Genomic DNA, 13,987 nt, shown 5'->3' on the forward strand with positions numbered 1-13,987 from the left:
AGAGGAGGAGGATGGTAATGGACCAATAGGAAATGGTTCTTCCATTAAAAAAATAGTAACTTGGAGTCTTTTCAAATTACGTATGCCTGTGATATAAAGAATGAAGTTGTTCCATAAGGCTTAATAACCAACGTATGAAGGCAAGTGATAAAATATACCTGGAACATGAAATGTGCTGTGGAGAAAAATAAAGTAGGGAAAGGGTGTGGGGTGGTTCTGCAGAGGTACCACTGAGTAGAGGCCGGAGGATGAGAGGCTGGGGCTGTACAGTGTCTGGGAAAAGAGACCTCTCAGCAGAGAGGCCAGCTGTGCAAAGGCTCTGTGGTGGGAATGGGCCTGTTATGTTCTGGGAGCGAGAAAGGAACCGTGTCCCTGGAGGACAGTGAGTGTTGGGGTGACTAGGGGAAGAGGGGAGGACAGAGAGGTGCTGGGGCAGCTCAGGGGAAGCCTTGTGGGCCTCAGGCTCTGCTTATTCTGACCTCTTCTTCCTGCTGCAGAGTTCTCAGATCCAGGAACCGCCCCCCACTCCTGAGCTGCCTTCAGAGACCCAGGAGACCCTAGGCCCCGCCCTGTGCAGGTGATCCCCCTCCCCCAGTCCCGCCCATGGCCCCTATAAGCCTCCTGGTCCCCACTAGTGTCCTCTTTCCACAGCCCTCTGAGGAAATCGCCCCTGACCCTCGAGGATTTCAAGTTCCTGGCGGTGCTGGGCCGGGGTCACTTTGGGAAGGTGAGGAGTGGGAGCCTGGGAATCTAGACTTCAGTCTCCCTAGGCCAGGGTCCCAAGCCCACCCCTCTCTGCTGTGGTTCCAGGTGCTGCTCTCTGAACTCCAGCCCAGCGGGGAGCTGTTTGCTATCAAGGCTTTGAAGAAAGGGGACATTGTGGCCCGGGATGAGGTGGAGAGGTGGGCCACCCTGCTCAAGACCTCTAGGGGCCTTGGTCTTCGCCTCTGCAAAATGAGAAATAGAACAGTTGTCCTTTTTGAGCTTTTGGGAAATGACTCAGAACAGTTGTTTGGACGTATTAAGCTAGTCTTGGATGTAATGACTCTCATAAAGCACCCACTGTGTGCTATATAAGGTGCTCTGGTGGTGCTGTAAAAACACTGGACTGCTAACCACAAGGTCAGTAGTTCAAATTCACCAGCTGCTTCTTAGGAGAAAGATGAGGCTTTCTGTTCCTGTAAAGATTTGCAACCTTAGAAACCCTATATAGTGTTGGAATTGACTCACTGGTGGTGGGTGGGTGTGCTTTATATTCAGTAACTGATTTATTCCCCCTCAACAATCCTATAAGGTAAAGACTGTTATTGTCCCCATTCTGCTTATGGCACAGAGAGGCTAAGCAATTTTCCCGAGGTCACACAGCAACAGGACCAGAATTTGAACCTAAGGAGTCAGGCTCTGAAGCCTTGGTCTTAGTGATGTCACTATACTGCCTCTGCCTTGAGGTGAGAGACCCTGGGTTCAAATCCCACCTCTACCACCAATGTCCTTGGAGACCCTAGGGAAATGATTTAACCCTGAGCCTCAGCCTTCCAATCTGTGAAAGGGGAGAAAACTGCCTTTGTTGCAGGATTGTTGGGAGGATTAAATGAGAGAGTATGCATGGCTAAAGCCCTCAACATGGTGCCTGGCCCCTGAAAAGTCATGGTGGAAATACTGAGATGCTCTCCAGTCCTCTTGACTAGCCTTTTATGAATCAGGATGCCAACTCAGATAGACTTGAGCAAATAGCGGAATTTATTGATTTGGACTAGAAAAGTCCAGAACCTTCAGGCATAGCTGTATCCAGGTGCTCAGAGGACACATCTCAGCTCTGCTTTCTCTCCTGTGGACTTTGCTTGCAGTCCCCTTGTGGGGGCAGAAATGCCCCCTAACCCCAGCAGCTTCAGCCTCATCCCACTAGCTTTTGTCCGCCTTTCTGCTTAGTTGTAGCAGAAATCCTGGGCTACATAGCTTGATTGCCCATTCCTGAACCAGTCCTTGTCTAGGGAGATGGGGTGCTCTGATTAGCCTGGGCCTCATGCTCACCCCCCTGGTGGCTCCCCAATGGCTGTTACCAGGAGAAGGATGGATTCTGTGTGATCATTAAAGCAGATTAGACTGCCAGAGTTGAGAGGTATTAAGCATCTTGCCCCAGGTTATCCAGCAAATCAAGGTCCTATGTAGACCCAGGCCTGGCGCACAGGAAACCTCCCACAAATACCTATTGATTGAGGATCCTGGAGGTTGGGGCGGCCGTGGTCTCTGACCCTGCCATTCCTGCCCAGCCTGATGTGTGAGAAGCGGATCCTGGCGGCAGTGACCAGTGTGGGGCATCCTTTCCTGGTGAACCTCTTCGGGTGTTTCCAGACGCCAGAGCACGTGTGCTTTGTCATGGAGTACTCGGCTGGTGGGGACCTGATGCTGCACATCCACAGTGACGTGTTCTCAGAGCCACGTGCCATGTGAGTTCCTCCAGCCTGTCTTCCCTTCCCCCTCAGCACCTGATACCTTGGAACTGCTTACTTCTCAGGCCCTACCTCCCCTAGCCTCCTGGAGTTTAGGGGCTAGGGAGATGGGCTTTGAGGATGCTTACATAATGCTCCACTTGGTGGTAACCTGGCCCTCTTACACCAGTCTTTCTCGGCAGCTTTTATTCAGCCTGCGTGGTGCTGGGGTTGCAGTTTCTTCATGAACACAAGATTGTCTACAGGTGTGTGTGTGTGTGCACAGGTCTGCACTCTGCCCACTGGGGACCCTCCAGCCTCAGGCAGGACCTAGCTTGCCTTCATTGTGTTTACACCCCTTTGCCCCCACAGGGACCTGAAGCTGGACAATTTGCTTTTGGACACCGAGGGTTATGTCAAGATCGCAGACTTTGGGCTCTGCAAGGAGGGTGAGTGGGCCATGGCTGGATTTGGGTGGGCAGGGCCTACTGTGTCCAGCAGGGGCTAGGCTCTGAGAAGCTGGCCTTTGGGGATTCCACCCAGTACTGGCTTGCTCCCCATCCCAGACTGGGCTGTAGCTGGAAACCCATATTACCTCACATGGTTCTGCCGCCCCCAGGGATGGGTTATGGAGATCGGACTAGCACGTTCTGTGGGACCCCGGAGTTCCTGGCACCCGAGGTGCTGACAGACACGTCGTACACACGGGCTGTGGACTGGTGGGGGTTAGGCGTGCTGCTCTACGAGATGCTGGTTGGGGAGGTAAGGCTCCCAGTTCCCCTTGCTCTGTGCATCCCTTGGACTTCACTGGAATGGTACCTTCCTACATCCAGGGGTGGAGGATGAACTCTGCCTCCACACTGTGAGCTGTGCAGTTGGGGGCAGGTGGCTTCCCTCTTTAGCATCAGTTTCTGCATCTGTAAAACGGGTACTTACCACCCTCCACATAAGCCAACCCCATGTGAAAGTGCAGAGGGCAGGATTACAGGGAGCAGAGGAAGGAGCCTGCTTCATCCAGCCCTCCCTGTCCCCAGTCCCCGTTCCCAGGGGATGATGAGGAAGAGGTATTTGACAGCATCGTCAATGATGAGGTTCGCTACCCACGCTTCCTGTCGGCTGAAGCCATCGGCATCATGCGAAGGGTGAGGACCCTCCAATGTAGGGGGAGCCCTCATAGACCTGGGAAGGGAACCTGGGGCCCAGGAGAAGAAAGATCCTGATACAGTGCTCCCTCCTCCAGCTACTGCGGCGGAATCCAGAGCGGAGGTTGGGGTCCAGTGAGAGGGATGCAGAGGATGTGAAAAAACAGCCTTTCTTCAGGGTGAGACACCCTGCCCGGTCCTAGACACGCCCCCAGCAGAGCCCAGCCATTTACTGCAAGGGTCTGGTTAGGCCCCTCCCACAAGGGCACAGCTACTCCCACTCAAGGGAGGTCTGCTCACCCCTCTGAAGGCCCAGCCATTCCCCGAGAGCTTGACCATCTCCAACCAAGAACCTGGCCATCTCCCCTGAGGGGCCATCCCCTCAAATATAGTCACCTCCCCTTGATACCTCTACATCCTTGGCCTTCTCTCACCCACCCCAACTGGCCAGGTGAGCTTAGGCTTCCCCCACTGACCACCAGCCTCCCCCACCCCCCACAATGACACTCCATGAACCCCAGTTCCTCCCGTCCACCCACCTCCGCTATTTTGTGACTCCTACTGGTCACACAGATCCAGGGCAGGAGTTGGGGAGTTGCCCCTCTTGAGATCTGGCCCCCAGTCTCCCATGATCATCCTACCCCTGTCCGGCAGACACTGGGCTGGGATGCCCTGCTGGCCCGGCGCCTGCCACCGCCCTTTGTGCCCACGCTGTCGGGCCGCACCGACGTCAGCAACTTCGATGAGGAATTCACTGGGGAGGCCCCCACGCTGAGCCCGCCGCGGGATGCACGGCCCCTCACGGCTGCAGAGCAAGCAGCCTTCCGGGACTTCGATTTTGTGGCGGGGGCTGCCAGGCCCTCTCCACCCCTCCCCCACCGAGCTCTTAGTAGTTTTTAAAAAGGCCTTCGGGGTACACCCCACTCTTGCATCCTCGTCTCTTCCTGTACTAGTACTGGAATGGGGTGCATGGAAGTGGGAGAGTTGGGGGTGGGATAATCCCCTGGGTGGCAGACAGGGCATGTAGGGAGTGATGGGGAGGCAATCTAAGTTAAAGTGAGGGGGGCGTTTGAAGGGGTTAAGGAAGAGTAGGGACTCAGGGCTGTTAGGTGAAGGGTGGCTGGTACATGGGCAAGCGGCCATGTGAAGGGGGACTTGATCTGTGTTTGGGGACGGTGGGGTTTCCAGGCTGTGATGGACCGTGGTTTTGTGGTAAAGCTTTGGGACTGTATTGAGGCAGCTCAGAGCTGTGATGAGCAGAATGGTTTTGAATTTGACCTGGCGGCAGGAGGGGCAAGAAACGCCCCCAGGCCCCGGCTCTTTTGCCTGATGAGTCTGTCACCGGCTTGCTGCGGCTACTGCTACGTGATTCTGCACTTGGCTCCTGATGTTCCATCTCTGGCTGATGCCTCCGCGAGAACAGCGCCGAAACCCACCAGCAATGAACTGGTGCCTCTGCCGCCCTCGCAAGGCCACAGTCGGTGCTGCAGCCCCGACGAGACACACAGTAGTGGGCTCGTCCACAAAGTGGCTTTATTCCACGGCTCCACGCCACATACCGGGCCCAGGGTGGCTTGGTTTAACCCCAGGGCTTTGGGCGCTCCTAGAAGTGACCGAGGCTACTGTGCCGGGAGCTGCGCCTGGAGCTGAGCTCCCAGGCACTCCGGGTCAGGCTCAGCCCCACGTGGCCACCCTTAGTGCTGGCCCTCGGGGGCAGGAGGCGAAGTAGCTGGCGTAGCACTGCCTGGCGCAGCAGAATGTACACCCAGGGGTCCAGGATCTGGTTCCAGGAGGCGAGGCGCACGGCCAGAAACAGTGGCCGCTGTAAAGAGCTGGAGCCCCAGCCACCAACGGCCAGCACCACCAACACCTGCGGAGAAGCTAGCGTGAGCTTTGGGGGGCGGGCCTGGAGGACAGGGGGAGTAAAAAACGATGCAAGTTGTTGGGAGAAGCAGATGGGAACGCGGAGCAAGGCTGGAGGGGAGGAGCGGGACTATCAGGTTGGGTTGCGAGGAGAGGTGGGCATTTTAGGATGAGTAGATGGGGGTGTATGCTGGAGGAGCTATGGATGCGGGCTTCGGAGGGCGTGGTAGAAACAGGCCTTCGAGGATCATAAAGATAAGTCTCAGGTATCTCCAAGGACAGGGGGCAAAGCAAAGGAGAAGACAACGATGGGGACAGGGGCAGGCAGGCCAAGGGCGGATAGTTATGGGGAGAGACTCCAGTTATCTGGAGAAGGAGTACTGTAAGAAGGGAGTATAAGGAAAGGATAAAGGGCAGACTTCTTCCGGAAGGCAGAACTGTAGGCCTAGCGCGGGAGAGAAGAGCAGGCTCTAAGGACCCTCAGGAAGGAGGAGGATAAGGGGTTGAGGAAAGGCTAGCTCTCCTGGGAGGGCAGTGGTGGGTGAGGGTGAAGGCCCAGGTATCTCAAGGAGGAGGCAGGCCAGGTTGGGAGCAGAAAGGAGTCGCTAGGGGCGCTGCGCCCCTCACCAGCAGTGGGCTCCAGCAGATGCACGACACCATCATGATGCCCACGAGCTGGCCCACCATCTCCACGTCGTGGGCTCGGGTTCGGCGCGTCGAGCCGCCGCCTGAGGAGCTGCTGGGGGCAGTAGAGGCGAGAGACGAGGCAGAGGCCGAGTGTGCTCCCCAGCGGCGACGGCCTAAGCGACCATCGGGGCCCGGGGGCAGAGAGCGCCGTCGAGAGCGGCGGCGCCAACGGGCGCGCAGCAGAGCCAAGCCGCTGAGTGTGTTGCACACGAGCGCAGCAAGCAGTGCGACCAGGCCGAGGCCGGCAAAGAGACCGGCGAGCAGAGCCTGGCGCCAACCACCCGCCGGGCCTAGGCCGATGAAGCACCAGGTGCCAGGGTACTGCAGCTCATAGCGACCCACGCGCGCCAGCGGCAGCAGCGCCACGGCCAAGGCCAGCGCGGCCAGCGCGGCCAGAGCCAAGCGCGCGCGAGCAGTGGAGACGCGCGCTGCGTGCAGCAGCGGCCGCGTGACACCTACGCAGCGCTCCACTGCCATGCCGCAGCCTAGCAGCAGCGGGCACAGACCAAAAAAAACCATGCAACCGCCTAAGAAGTGGCAAGCGCCACCGGCGGGTGCTCGCCCCACTGTGTACAGGCGCAGCACTAGCGCGCCCGGGATCACGTGGCCCGCCAGGTCAGTGGCTAACAGGCTGGCGACAAATAGCAGAAAGATGGCGGCTGAGCGGCGACGTCTTAGGCGGCCCGCGGCCTGCGCCAACAGCGCTAGTGCCAACATGTTGGACACGGCGCCCAGTGTCATGGAGAAAATGGGCAGAGCCGGTGACGCTGCCGGACGGCCCGACGGTGGCGCAGCCGACGCATTAGGAGTCCCGGGCGCCATGCACGTGGTCGCCTCGCCGACCAGGCTCAGGTTGAAGGGCCCGCAAGGGCCCATGTCAGGTGCCGGAGGACTGGGAAGAGGAAAAGAGGGCTAGGTGAGGCGGGCATAAAGGATTAGGACCAGTCGGTCTGTCAGGGTCAGGGCCCATTTGAGCACAAGGCCTTCCTGGGAGGTCCCTTTGTCTGTGACAACTCTAAATGATCCTTACAGCTGGATTCCGGAGGCCCACCTCCTCCTTTGCCTTTCACCACCCTGCCCTCCACTGCACCCTGCCCTGCCCATCTGTTCCTTCCAAGATACTGCTGCCCCATCCCTCTGCGTCTCTGCCCTCCACCTTCATATCCTTCCCAAGACACATCTCTATCTTCTGGCCCCTTCTGACACCAGGAACCCATTTCTGACTCCAGGGACCCACTCACCCCCACTGGCCCATCGCTGATCTTCACTTTGGTCCCATCCGAAGTGGCACAACTTTCCTCCAAAGCTCTGTGTGGTCCCATGATCATATCTCAATCCCCATGGCCCCATTTATGTCCCCTTCAGCTACATCTGTGCCCCTTGGCCTTGTCTCTATCCCCCTCTGCCATGTCTGTCCCCACAGCCACATCTCTATCTCTGTGGCTGTTTCTGTCCCCATGACCATCTTAGCTACATCTGTCCTTCACATCCCTCTGTATGTCCCCACTGCTTCGTCTCTGCCCCCCCACTCAGCCATGTCTCGGTCCCCTCAGCCACATCTGTCTTCATGGCCCCTTGTCTGTCGCCCTTGGCCACATCTCTGTTCCCACAGCCCCATCTTTTCTCTCTATAGTCCTGTGTCTGTCCTCATGACAAAATCTCTGCCCCCCATGGCCTTATCTCTGTCACATCTTTGTCCCCAGCAATGTCCACCAGCCACATCTGTCCCCACAACCCTGTCTCAATCCCCCTTGGCCACATCTCTGTCTCCCATCAATTTGTCTCTGTCCCTCACAACCACATCGCTATGCTCCATGGTGATCTCTTCCCCAGGTCCTGTCCCTGATTCCCATGCCATCACCCTGGACTCCCACAGTTCCACTCCTGCCCTCCCCATGCTGGGCCCAGTAGGTCTCAAGGGTGAGCCAGGACAGTCCATTCCTCACTACCCTGGTAGTGAGTCGGGTGGATGGATGGTAAGACCGACAGAGACGGACTGATAGGTCTGGGAGCCAAGGAACCCGGGATGGATAAGCAGAGGTAGTGCTTTCCTGCCCTCCTCCCCACCTGAAGGCCTGCATCCCAGCCTCTTACCCAGCGCTGCCTGGGACCCTGGGTCCCCATCGCCTGCCGCACACCCTTGCTGGTTGCTTGCTGCACCCGCTGTGCCCTGGCTCTCCAGGCCGCTCCTTCCTTCCTTCCCTCCCTCTGGGGCGGCTCCTCTGCTCCCTGCCTCCTCCCAGTCCAACCACCCCCGCCTGACTCCAGGGGCTGCTCCTGTCCTTGTTCCCACTGGGGGCCTGAGGTAACAAAGACCCCTCCTCTGCTCTTCTGGTAATAGGCTGAGGCCCCTTCAAGTCCCAGCTCCCCCAACTTGGCTTGGACTCCAGGACCCCTTCCCCCCAATAGGGTGGGTACAGCCCCCTCTTCCTGCAGGCAGGCTTCTTATTGCCTCTTTGCCTCATTAATAAAGTGGATAAAATCTAAACACTGGAAAATGTGAGTGTGGCCTGGGGCGGTTCAGGATGACTTCAGGGGGTGCTGCAGCTCTGACCGGGCTGTGGGGTTGGCCCTCCCAGCCCCAAGCATAGGCAGTGGCACCCCGTTCCAATAAAGTCTTCCTGGATGTCGGAGTGGGTGGTAGAGGGCAGTGCCTTGGGTGAGACCCAACCTGACCAGGGAATCCGCCCACTATTTATACAAGGGGCTTAAGCCCAGGCCAAGGCTCAGAGAGTCATACCCCAGAAGGAAAGGGGGAGGAGGCTGAAGAGGGACAGGAGCCAGGAGGCCTGGCTACCCGAAGACTCTTTCCCCTTGATGGCTCCTCCGGGTCCTTGGTTCCACTTTAGGATGTATCGCCCAACATCTGGTACACGTGATCCCAAGCCAAGACAGTCATACCTAAACCCTGGAGACACAGCCTTACTGCCTGTTGGAAGGAGGGCCACACCCCTGGGATGCACATATAGCATCGCACCCTAAGATGTAGCTGCAGTCACACCTGTCTGCAACATTATACTCCTCAGTGCCTCGGGTAACCATCATCAGTGCTCGAACTCACCAAGGCTGCCTCACCCCAACAAGGACCTGAGTGCTTAACCCATCACCCCTTAGCACCAACACACCCTTGTATCTCTTCCTGCTAAGACCACTTCTGTCATCCAGACAGACCCCTTAACCCAAGGTAGGCCCTCTACCACCCAAGTATACCACACAGTATCCTCCACACCCAAGATAGTTGGAGTAGTTCACCCCAGAATCCAGAGACCTAGCTAGTGGTTCACCCCTCCCAGAAAGAGCAACACTGAGGTACAATGCACCTGCTTCTGAACCCCAAGACCTAGCCAACCAGTCCCAGAAACTGCTACACCAAGACACATGTTCACATCCCTGAACCTCCAAAGCTAGATCACCCCTCCCCCAAACAGCAATGACCACACTTAACACCTGAATACCTGGACACATTATCTGCACCCACTCCCTGCTCCCAGTTACAGTCCTCACAGTCCTTACCTGCAACCCAGACACTGACAGGCACACCCTTCACGACCTGACATCCACTGCACTCCGAGGTGGATCTACCTCACCTTGTGGGACCAGCATGTGCACCCAGCCCAGCCCCCCACCCCCAACGCTCCTACTGGAAGTGGGAAGTGGATGGGCTCAGAGTCATCCACAGCCTCTCAGCTTGCCCCCAAACATTCCTACAGGGACCTCTGGCCTGGCTCCCCTTGCTTCAATTCCAGTCCTTCCCCTCCAGGTTTGGCCGGGGTCCGACCCCCCCACCTCCCGTCCCTCACAACCCTTGAGGATCAAGTGAGTTGTCAAAACAAGCAAGCTAGGTTTATGTCTGTTGCAAAGCATTTCGTTCAGATGCCAGAGACCCTGCACATTTAGGAATCTGCTGGGGTGGGAGCAGTGCTGTGTCAGGAACCACCACTGCCCTGAGGGTGAGGTGAGGGTCGAGCAGCATCAGGAGCCCCCTCTGTCCTGGGTAGGGTAGGAGCAGCTGCCTCCCATCAGCACTTGTTAGGACAGGCCTGGGACATAGGGCTCACTACCTGGTGGTCGCTTTTCCAAGCTGGTTCTGGATGCCCCCTTGCCCTGGTGCTTGCTCCCCAGATTGGGGTCCCCTTCCACCTCTGTCATAGATAAGAGCCTAACAGAGTAATGAGGTATGGGAGGACGGCTCATTCCAGAAGATTCATTCAGAGAGTGGGATTTGAACCCTCAGTAGGCTTTGCCTGGAAGCGCATGGCCTTCAGCCAGGAGCCTCAACAAGCGGAACGGTGGGAGGGGGTGGACGGACGGGCAGCTTCTAATTCAATTTGGAGTCTGAGGAGGATGGATTTCAGCTGCTGCATTCTTTCCCAGCCTCGGCACACCCTCTCTCCCTGCCCTTGAACACACAGGTCCAACAGCAGATAGATTCTTTATGATCAGACAGCAAATTCATATACAAAAGCCCACTGCCCGGTCCCCTGTTCTGGTAGGTCCTGGCTGGGCGGGGGACAGGTAGGGGAGGTTGGGGTTCACAGCAGACTCATTCAAATTCAGAGGTAACAGACTTCAGGACAAGGGGCTTCTTTAGGGGACGGCAGAAGGGAGGGTATTATTGCATCTGCTGAGGGGGTTGTCCCCCTTCTACATTCCCTGCGTCAGGAATCTAGGGAGGTCATGACCCCCAAACAGAACCCAAGGCCCCAGGGATACAAAGGGGCCAGTTTGGCAGCTGATGTGGAAAGTGTTGAGGGTGGGGATGACTGCCCAATTTGGCAGGTCCCTCCCTGCAGTGCCTAACCCGGCTGAGGTAGGTGGGGAGCAGGGCAGGGGGTCTGGGGACCCCAGCCAGGCTGGGTAACAAGGAGAGAGTTGGTACCGATTGGACTGGGGCAGGGGCCCGGCCCATCCCTGCTCCACACTGCCATTGGGCTAGGGTCTGGGCATGGTGGTCTCTCTAAGAGTCCCCACCAGGGCAGGCCCAGGTCATTGCAAGGTCCAGCGAGTGGCCTAGTAGCGGCCAACCTTGGCATCCCCAATGGCGCCCCAAACGTCAAAGACGAACTCGTCCGGGAAGGCAAAATCACCAAGCCGCTCGTCCAGGGCCTCTGCCAGCTCATCTGGGTTCTTTTTGTCCTTCCCCAACTCCACCATGGTGGCCGCTGGAGAGAGCAGGGAAAGCGTAAAGACAGAGATGACCCAAGAGGCCGAGATCCAGCCCCATGAGACCTAGAAGCCCCCTTTCCTTCAGACTCCTGCCCCACCCCAGGCACCCCACTCACCCAGCTCTGTGTCCCTGATGCCCATGTAACTCTCCAACAGGTCATCTACCTTCTCAATTGCCTTCTCCTCAAAGGCCGAGGGCTGGGGAAACAGCGACGTCAAAATAACATGAACACGGTAGTACTCACCAAGTCTCAGGCCTTCTTTCCATCACTTCTGTTGGCAGTGTTAGGTGCTGTCCAGTCAGTTCTGACTCTCAGCAACCCAGTATAGGGTTTCTGATTAACAGCAGATGGGTTTGAACCACTAACCTTGTGGTAAGAAGTCCAGGGCTTGTTATCCCCATTGTACAGATGGGGAAATGGAGGTTCACTTGCTAAAGGTCAGAGTAGCAAGGTGGCACAGGTAGGATTTGAAAGACAGCAGGGTGGGAGCACGGAGGTGTGCCTGGAGCACTCACCAGATCTTCCACAGTGGCAGGGCCCCGAGATCGAAGCCGCAGGGTCCCTCGACCAGTGCCTAGCTGGGGGCCTGAGCCAGGGCGGCCACCCCCAGAACGCTGGCTGATCATGTCTATGGGAGACAGAGTGGGGGTAAGAGCTTCTGGGTAAGCCCCTCTCCAGTATGCTCTGGGCAGGAATCCAGATCCCAGACCCCTTCACTAAGCTTCTATAGGGACCCACAGACTCCCAGGGATAGGGGCTGAGGTGACCCCAGGAAGGCAAACCACCCAACTCAGGCTTGGCATGGGATGGGTAGCCAGAGGATGGAGACAGAAAGGACTAGAAGGGGGTCCCCTTCTTCTCCCAAGCCTGGGTCCCAGCTGCCGTCTCCCTGGCCAGGGGGCATATAGCTGCTGGGCCACAAACTGCTCTACTCGCTGGAAAAAGGTTTTGGTGTCTCCCACCCCCACCCAGGGGCCTCAGGCCCATTCCTGAGAGTCAGTGAAGCCAGGCACTGAAGTGGTGGTGGCAGTGGTTGGGGGGTGGGGGGAAAGCTGGCAGGGTGCAGTCAAGCCTGGCTCCTTTGGGCTAGGGGGCTGGCCAGGGCTGGGGGAGTTTGGCTGGGCTAATAGCTGCTGGACACGGGGTGTGGGGGCAGCTTCCTCCTTGTTTGGCGGAAAGCCAGCACCCCTTCTTTGGGGCAGGGTGAGGCTGTTCCTGTTTCCTCTGCAGCCTGCTGGCCTTGGGTGCCACATGCTGGCGACTTCCAGCACTGCAGCCTAGAGCCTCACCAAAGGCCTTGCGGGGTTCCGTGAGCTTCAGGGTGAAGGTGCGGCCTCGAGGTAGCTCCTTGAGCAGCCGGGCCACCTCGTAGTGACGGCAGCCCAGCAGGCTCTGCCCGTTGATGGCCTCAATCATGTCACCCACGCTGATGAGCTGGATGTGGTCGATCACGCTGCCCTCCTTGATGCGCTGCGGGGAGGGGAGCTGTCAGTCCCGGGTCTCAGGGCACCACCCGTAGCCCCCACTAGGGCACCCCACTCATCCTAGGCACCTTGATGAAGGCGTAGCCGGCCCCGTTGTCTGTGATGGTGAGCCCCAGAGCCTCCTCCGACTTGAACACCTCTACCTCCTTGCGCTGCCCCTTGACATGGGCGAAGATGAAGTCCTCCAGCCCAATCTGCCCCCCTAGGAGCTTATCCATGTCCACTTTGTGCGTGTTGAGGGTGCAGAACATCACCTGGAAGGGTGGAGTTCATCCATCTCTCACCGCCCTTCCTAATGGGGCAGGGAGGCGAGTGGGGAAAGGCCTGGCGGGTTTCTGTTCCCACGACTGACCACCATGAGGTAGGGCAGAGCCCCATTAGGATGCCCGTTCTGCTGGGACCAGGAGTTTTAACCTCTGCTGTTTGCAAGGTGTACTCAGTAAATGCTGGAGGGAATGAAGGCAGAGGTAGATTCCCACCCTGCCTACTGAGACCCCCTACATCAACTTTCTGGCTCAATCCCAGTCTCCCTCTCTTAAACCCCATAATCTACTGGGGTTCAGGCCTCAGCATCTACAGCTTCAGCATCTGAACAGGATGAATGGCTTATGAACAGGACTCAGGACCACACCTACAGCCCCCCATTAGAGGCTCTGTGCCTGGCTCCCTAGTGGGTACCTCAGCTGCTGGCAGTTTGAAGGCCTCCGCAATCTTGCCGTACAGCTCCTTGACGTTGGTGAAGCCTTCGATTCGGCCAGTGGGACTGCCATGGGCAAGCTGGGTGTGGAACACGAGGCGGGGCCGCAGGGCCGGAGGAGGGGGAGGCAGACCCATCTGAGGTCCCCCTGCCCCAACCCCACCCAGAGGCCCTGACTCCCCCACACCCAGCCCGCCACGGCCTGGCTCAGCTTCCTCATTTTCCACCAGAGGCGGTGCCTTTTTTCGCCGCCCTAGTCCCAGTGGCATGGGCAGTGAGAAGAGGGGATCTGTGGGGCAGGAGAGTGGGCTCAGAACCCTGTGGTGGCCTCAGGCTGCCCCCTCCCCTCTCCCAGTACCCGAAAGTTCCAATTAAGTGTTTCAAGAGGAAGCCTTAGTTCAAATCCTGATTTAGAATTATCACAACCCCATACTAACTGCTCTGTTACTCCTATTTACTCTGTACACACCACACAGTTACACAGAAACCCTACTGTGTAGGTTATACCCATTTAACA

The 13,987-nt window shown here is 57.6% G+C and overlaps 3 protein-coding genes across 4 annotated transcripts in view; 1 reads left to right on the forward strand and 2 right to left on the reverse strand.

Moving 5' to 3' along the window:
- The window catches only part of PKN1 (protein kinase N1), a 32,088-nt gene extending 27,604 nt beyond the window's left edge, over positions 1 to 4,484 (forward strand). For both annotated transcript variants that reach the window (XM_006874290.1, XM_006874289.1), the window contains exons 13-22: positions 498 to 577; positions 652 to 727; positions 811 to 902; positions 2,271 to 2,447; positions 2,633 to 2,695; positions 2,802 to 2,878; positions 3,049 to 3,191; positions 3,464 to 3,571; positions 3,670 to 3,750; positions 4,226 to 4,484. In XM_006874290.1, coding sequence (XP_006874352.1) covers positions 498 to 577; positions 652 to 727; positions 811 to 902; positions 2,271 to 2,447; positions 2,633 to 2,695; positions 2,802 to 2,878; positions 3,049 to 3,191; positions 3,464 to 3,571; positions 3,670 to 3,750; positions 4,226 to 4,471 — 1,143 coding nt within the window. In that variant the 3' untranslated portion in view covers positions 4,472 to 4,484. The remainder of the gene's footprint in view (positions 1 to 497; positions 578 to 651; positions 728 to 810; positions 903 to 2,270; positions 2,448 to 2,632; positions 2,696 to 2,801; positions 2,879 to 3,048; positions 3,192 to 3,463; positions 3,572 to 3,669; positions 3,751 to 4,225) is intronic.
- A 690-nt stretch (positions 4,485 to 5,174) lies between these two features.
- On the reverse strand, positions 5,175 to 6,997 carry PTGER1 (prostaglandin E receptor 1 (subtype EP1), 42kDa). Its single transcript, XM_006874291.1, has 2 exons — positions 6,062 to 6,997; positions 5,175 to 5,441 (listed from the first exon to the last, which is right to left on the reverse strand). The coding sequence occupies exons 1-2, from the start codon at positions 6,995 to 6,997 to the stop codon at positions 5,175 to 5,177; spliced, it is 1,203 nt and encodes a 400-aa protein (XP_006874353.1).
- Positions 6,998 to 11,131: 4,134 nt separating this feature from the next.
- Positions 11,132 to 13,751, reverse strand: GIPC1 (GIPC PDZ domain containing family, member 1). Its single transcript, XM_006874292.1, has 6 exons — positions 13,452 to 13,751; positions 12,842 to 13,027; positions 12,579 to 12,759; positions 11,805 to 11,917; positions 11,404 to 11,485; positions 11,132 to 11,283 (listed from the first exon to the last, which is right to left on the reverse strand). Exons 1-6 carry the CDS (start codon positions 13,737 to 13,739, stop codon positions 11,132 to 11,134), a joined length of 1,002 nt encoding a protein of 333 aa, XP_006874354.1. The 5' UTR covers positions 13,740 to 13,751.
- Between the last annotated feature and the right edge of the window lie 236 nt (positions 13,752 to 13,987).

The sequence above is a fragment of the Chrysochloris asiatica genome, unplaced genomic scaffold, assembly GCF_000296735.1.
Source record: "Chrysochloris asiatica unplaced genomic scaffold, ChrAsi1.0 scaffold00268, whole genome shotgun sequence".
NCBI lineage: Eukaryota > Metazoa > Chordata > Mammalia > Afrosoricida > Chrysochloridae > Chrysochloris > Chrysochloris asiatica.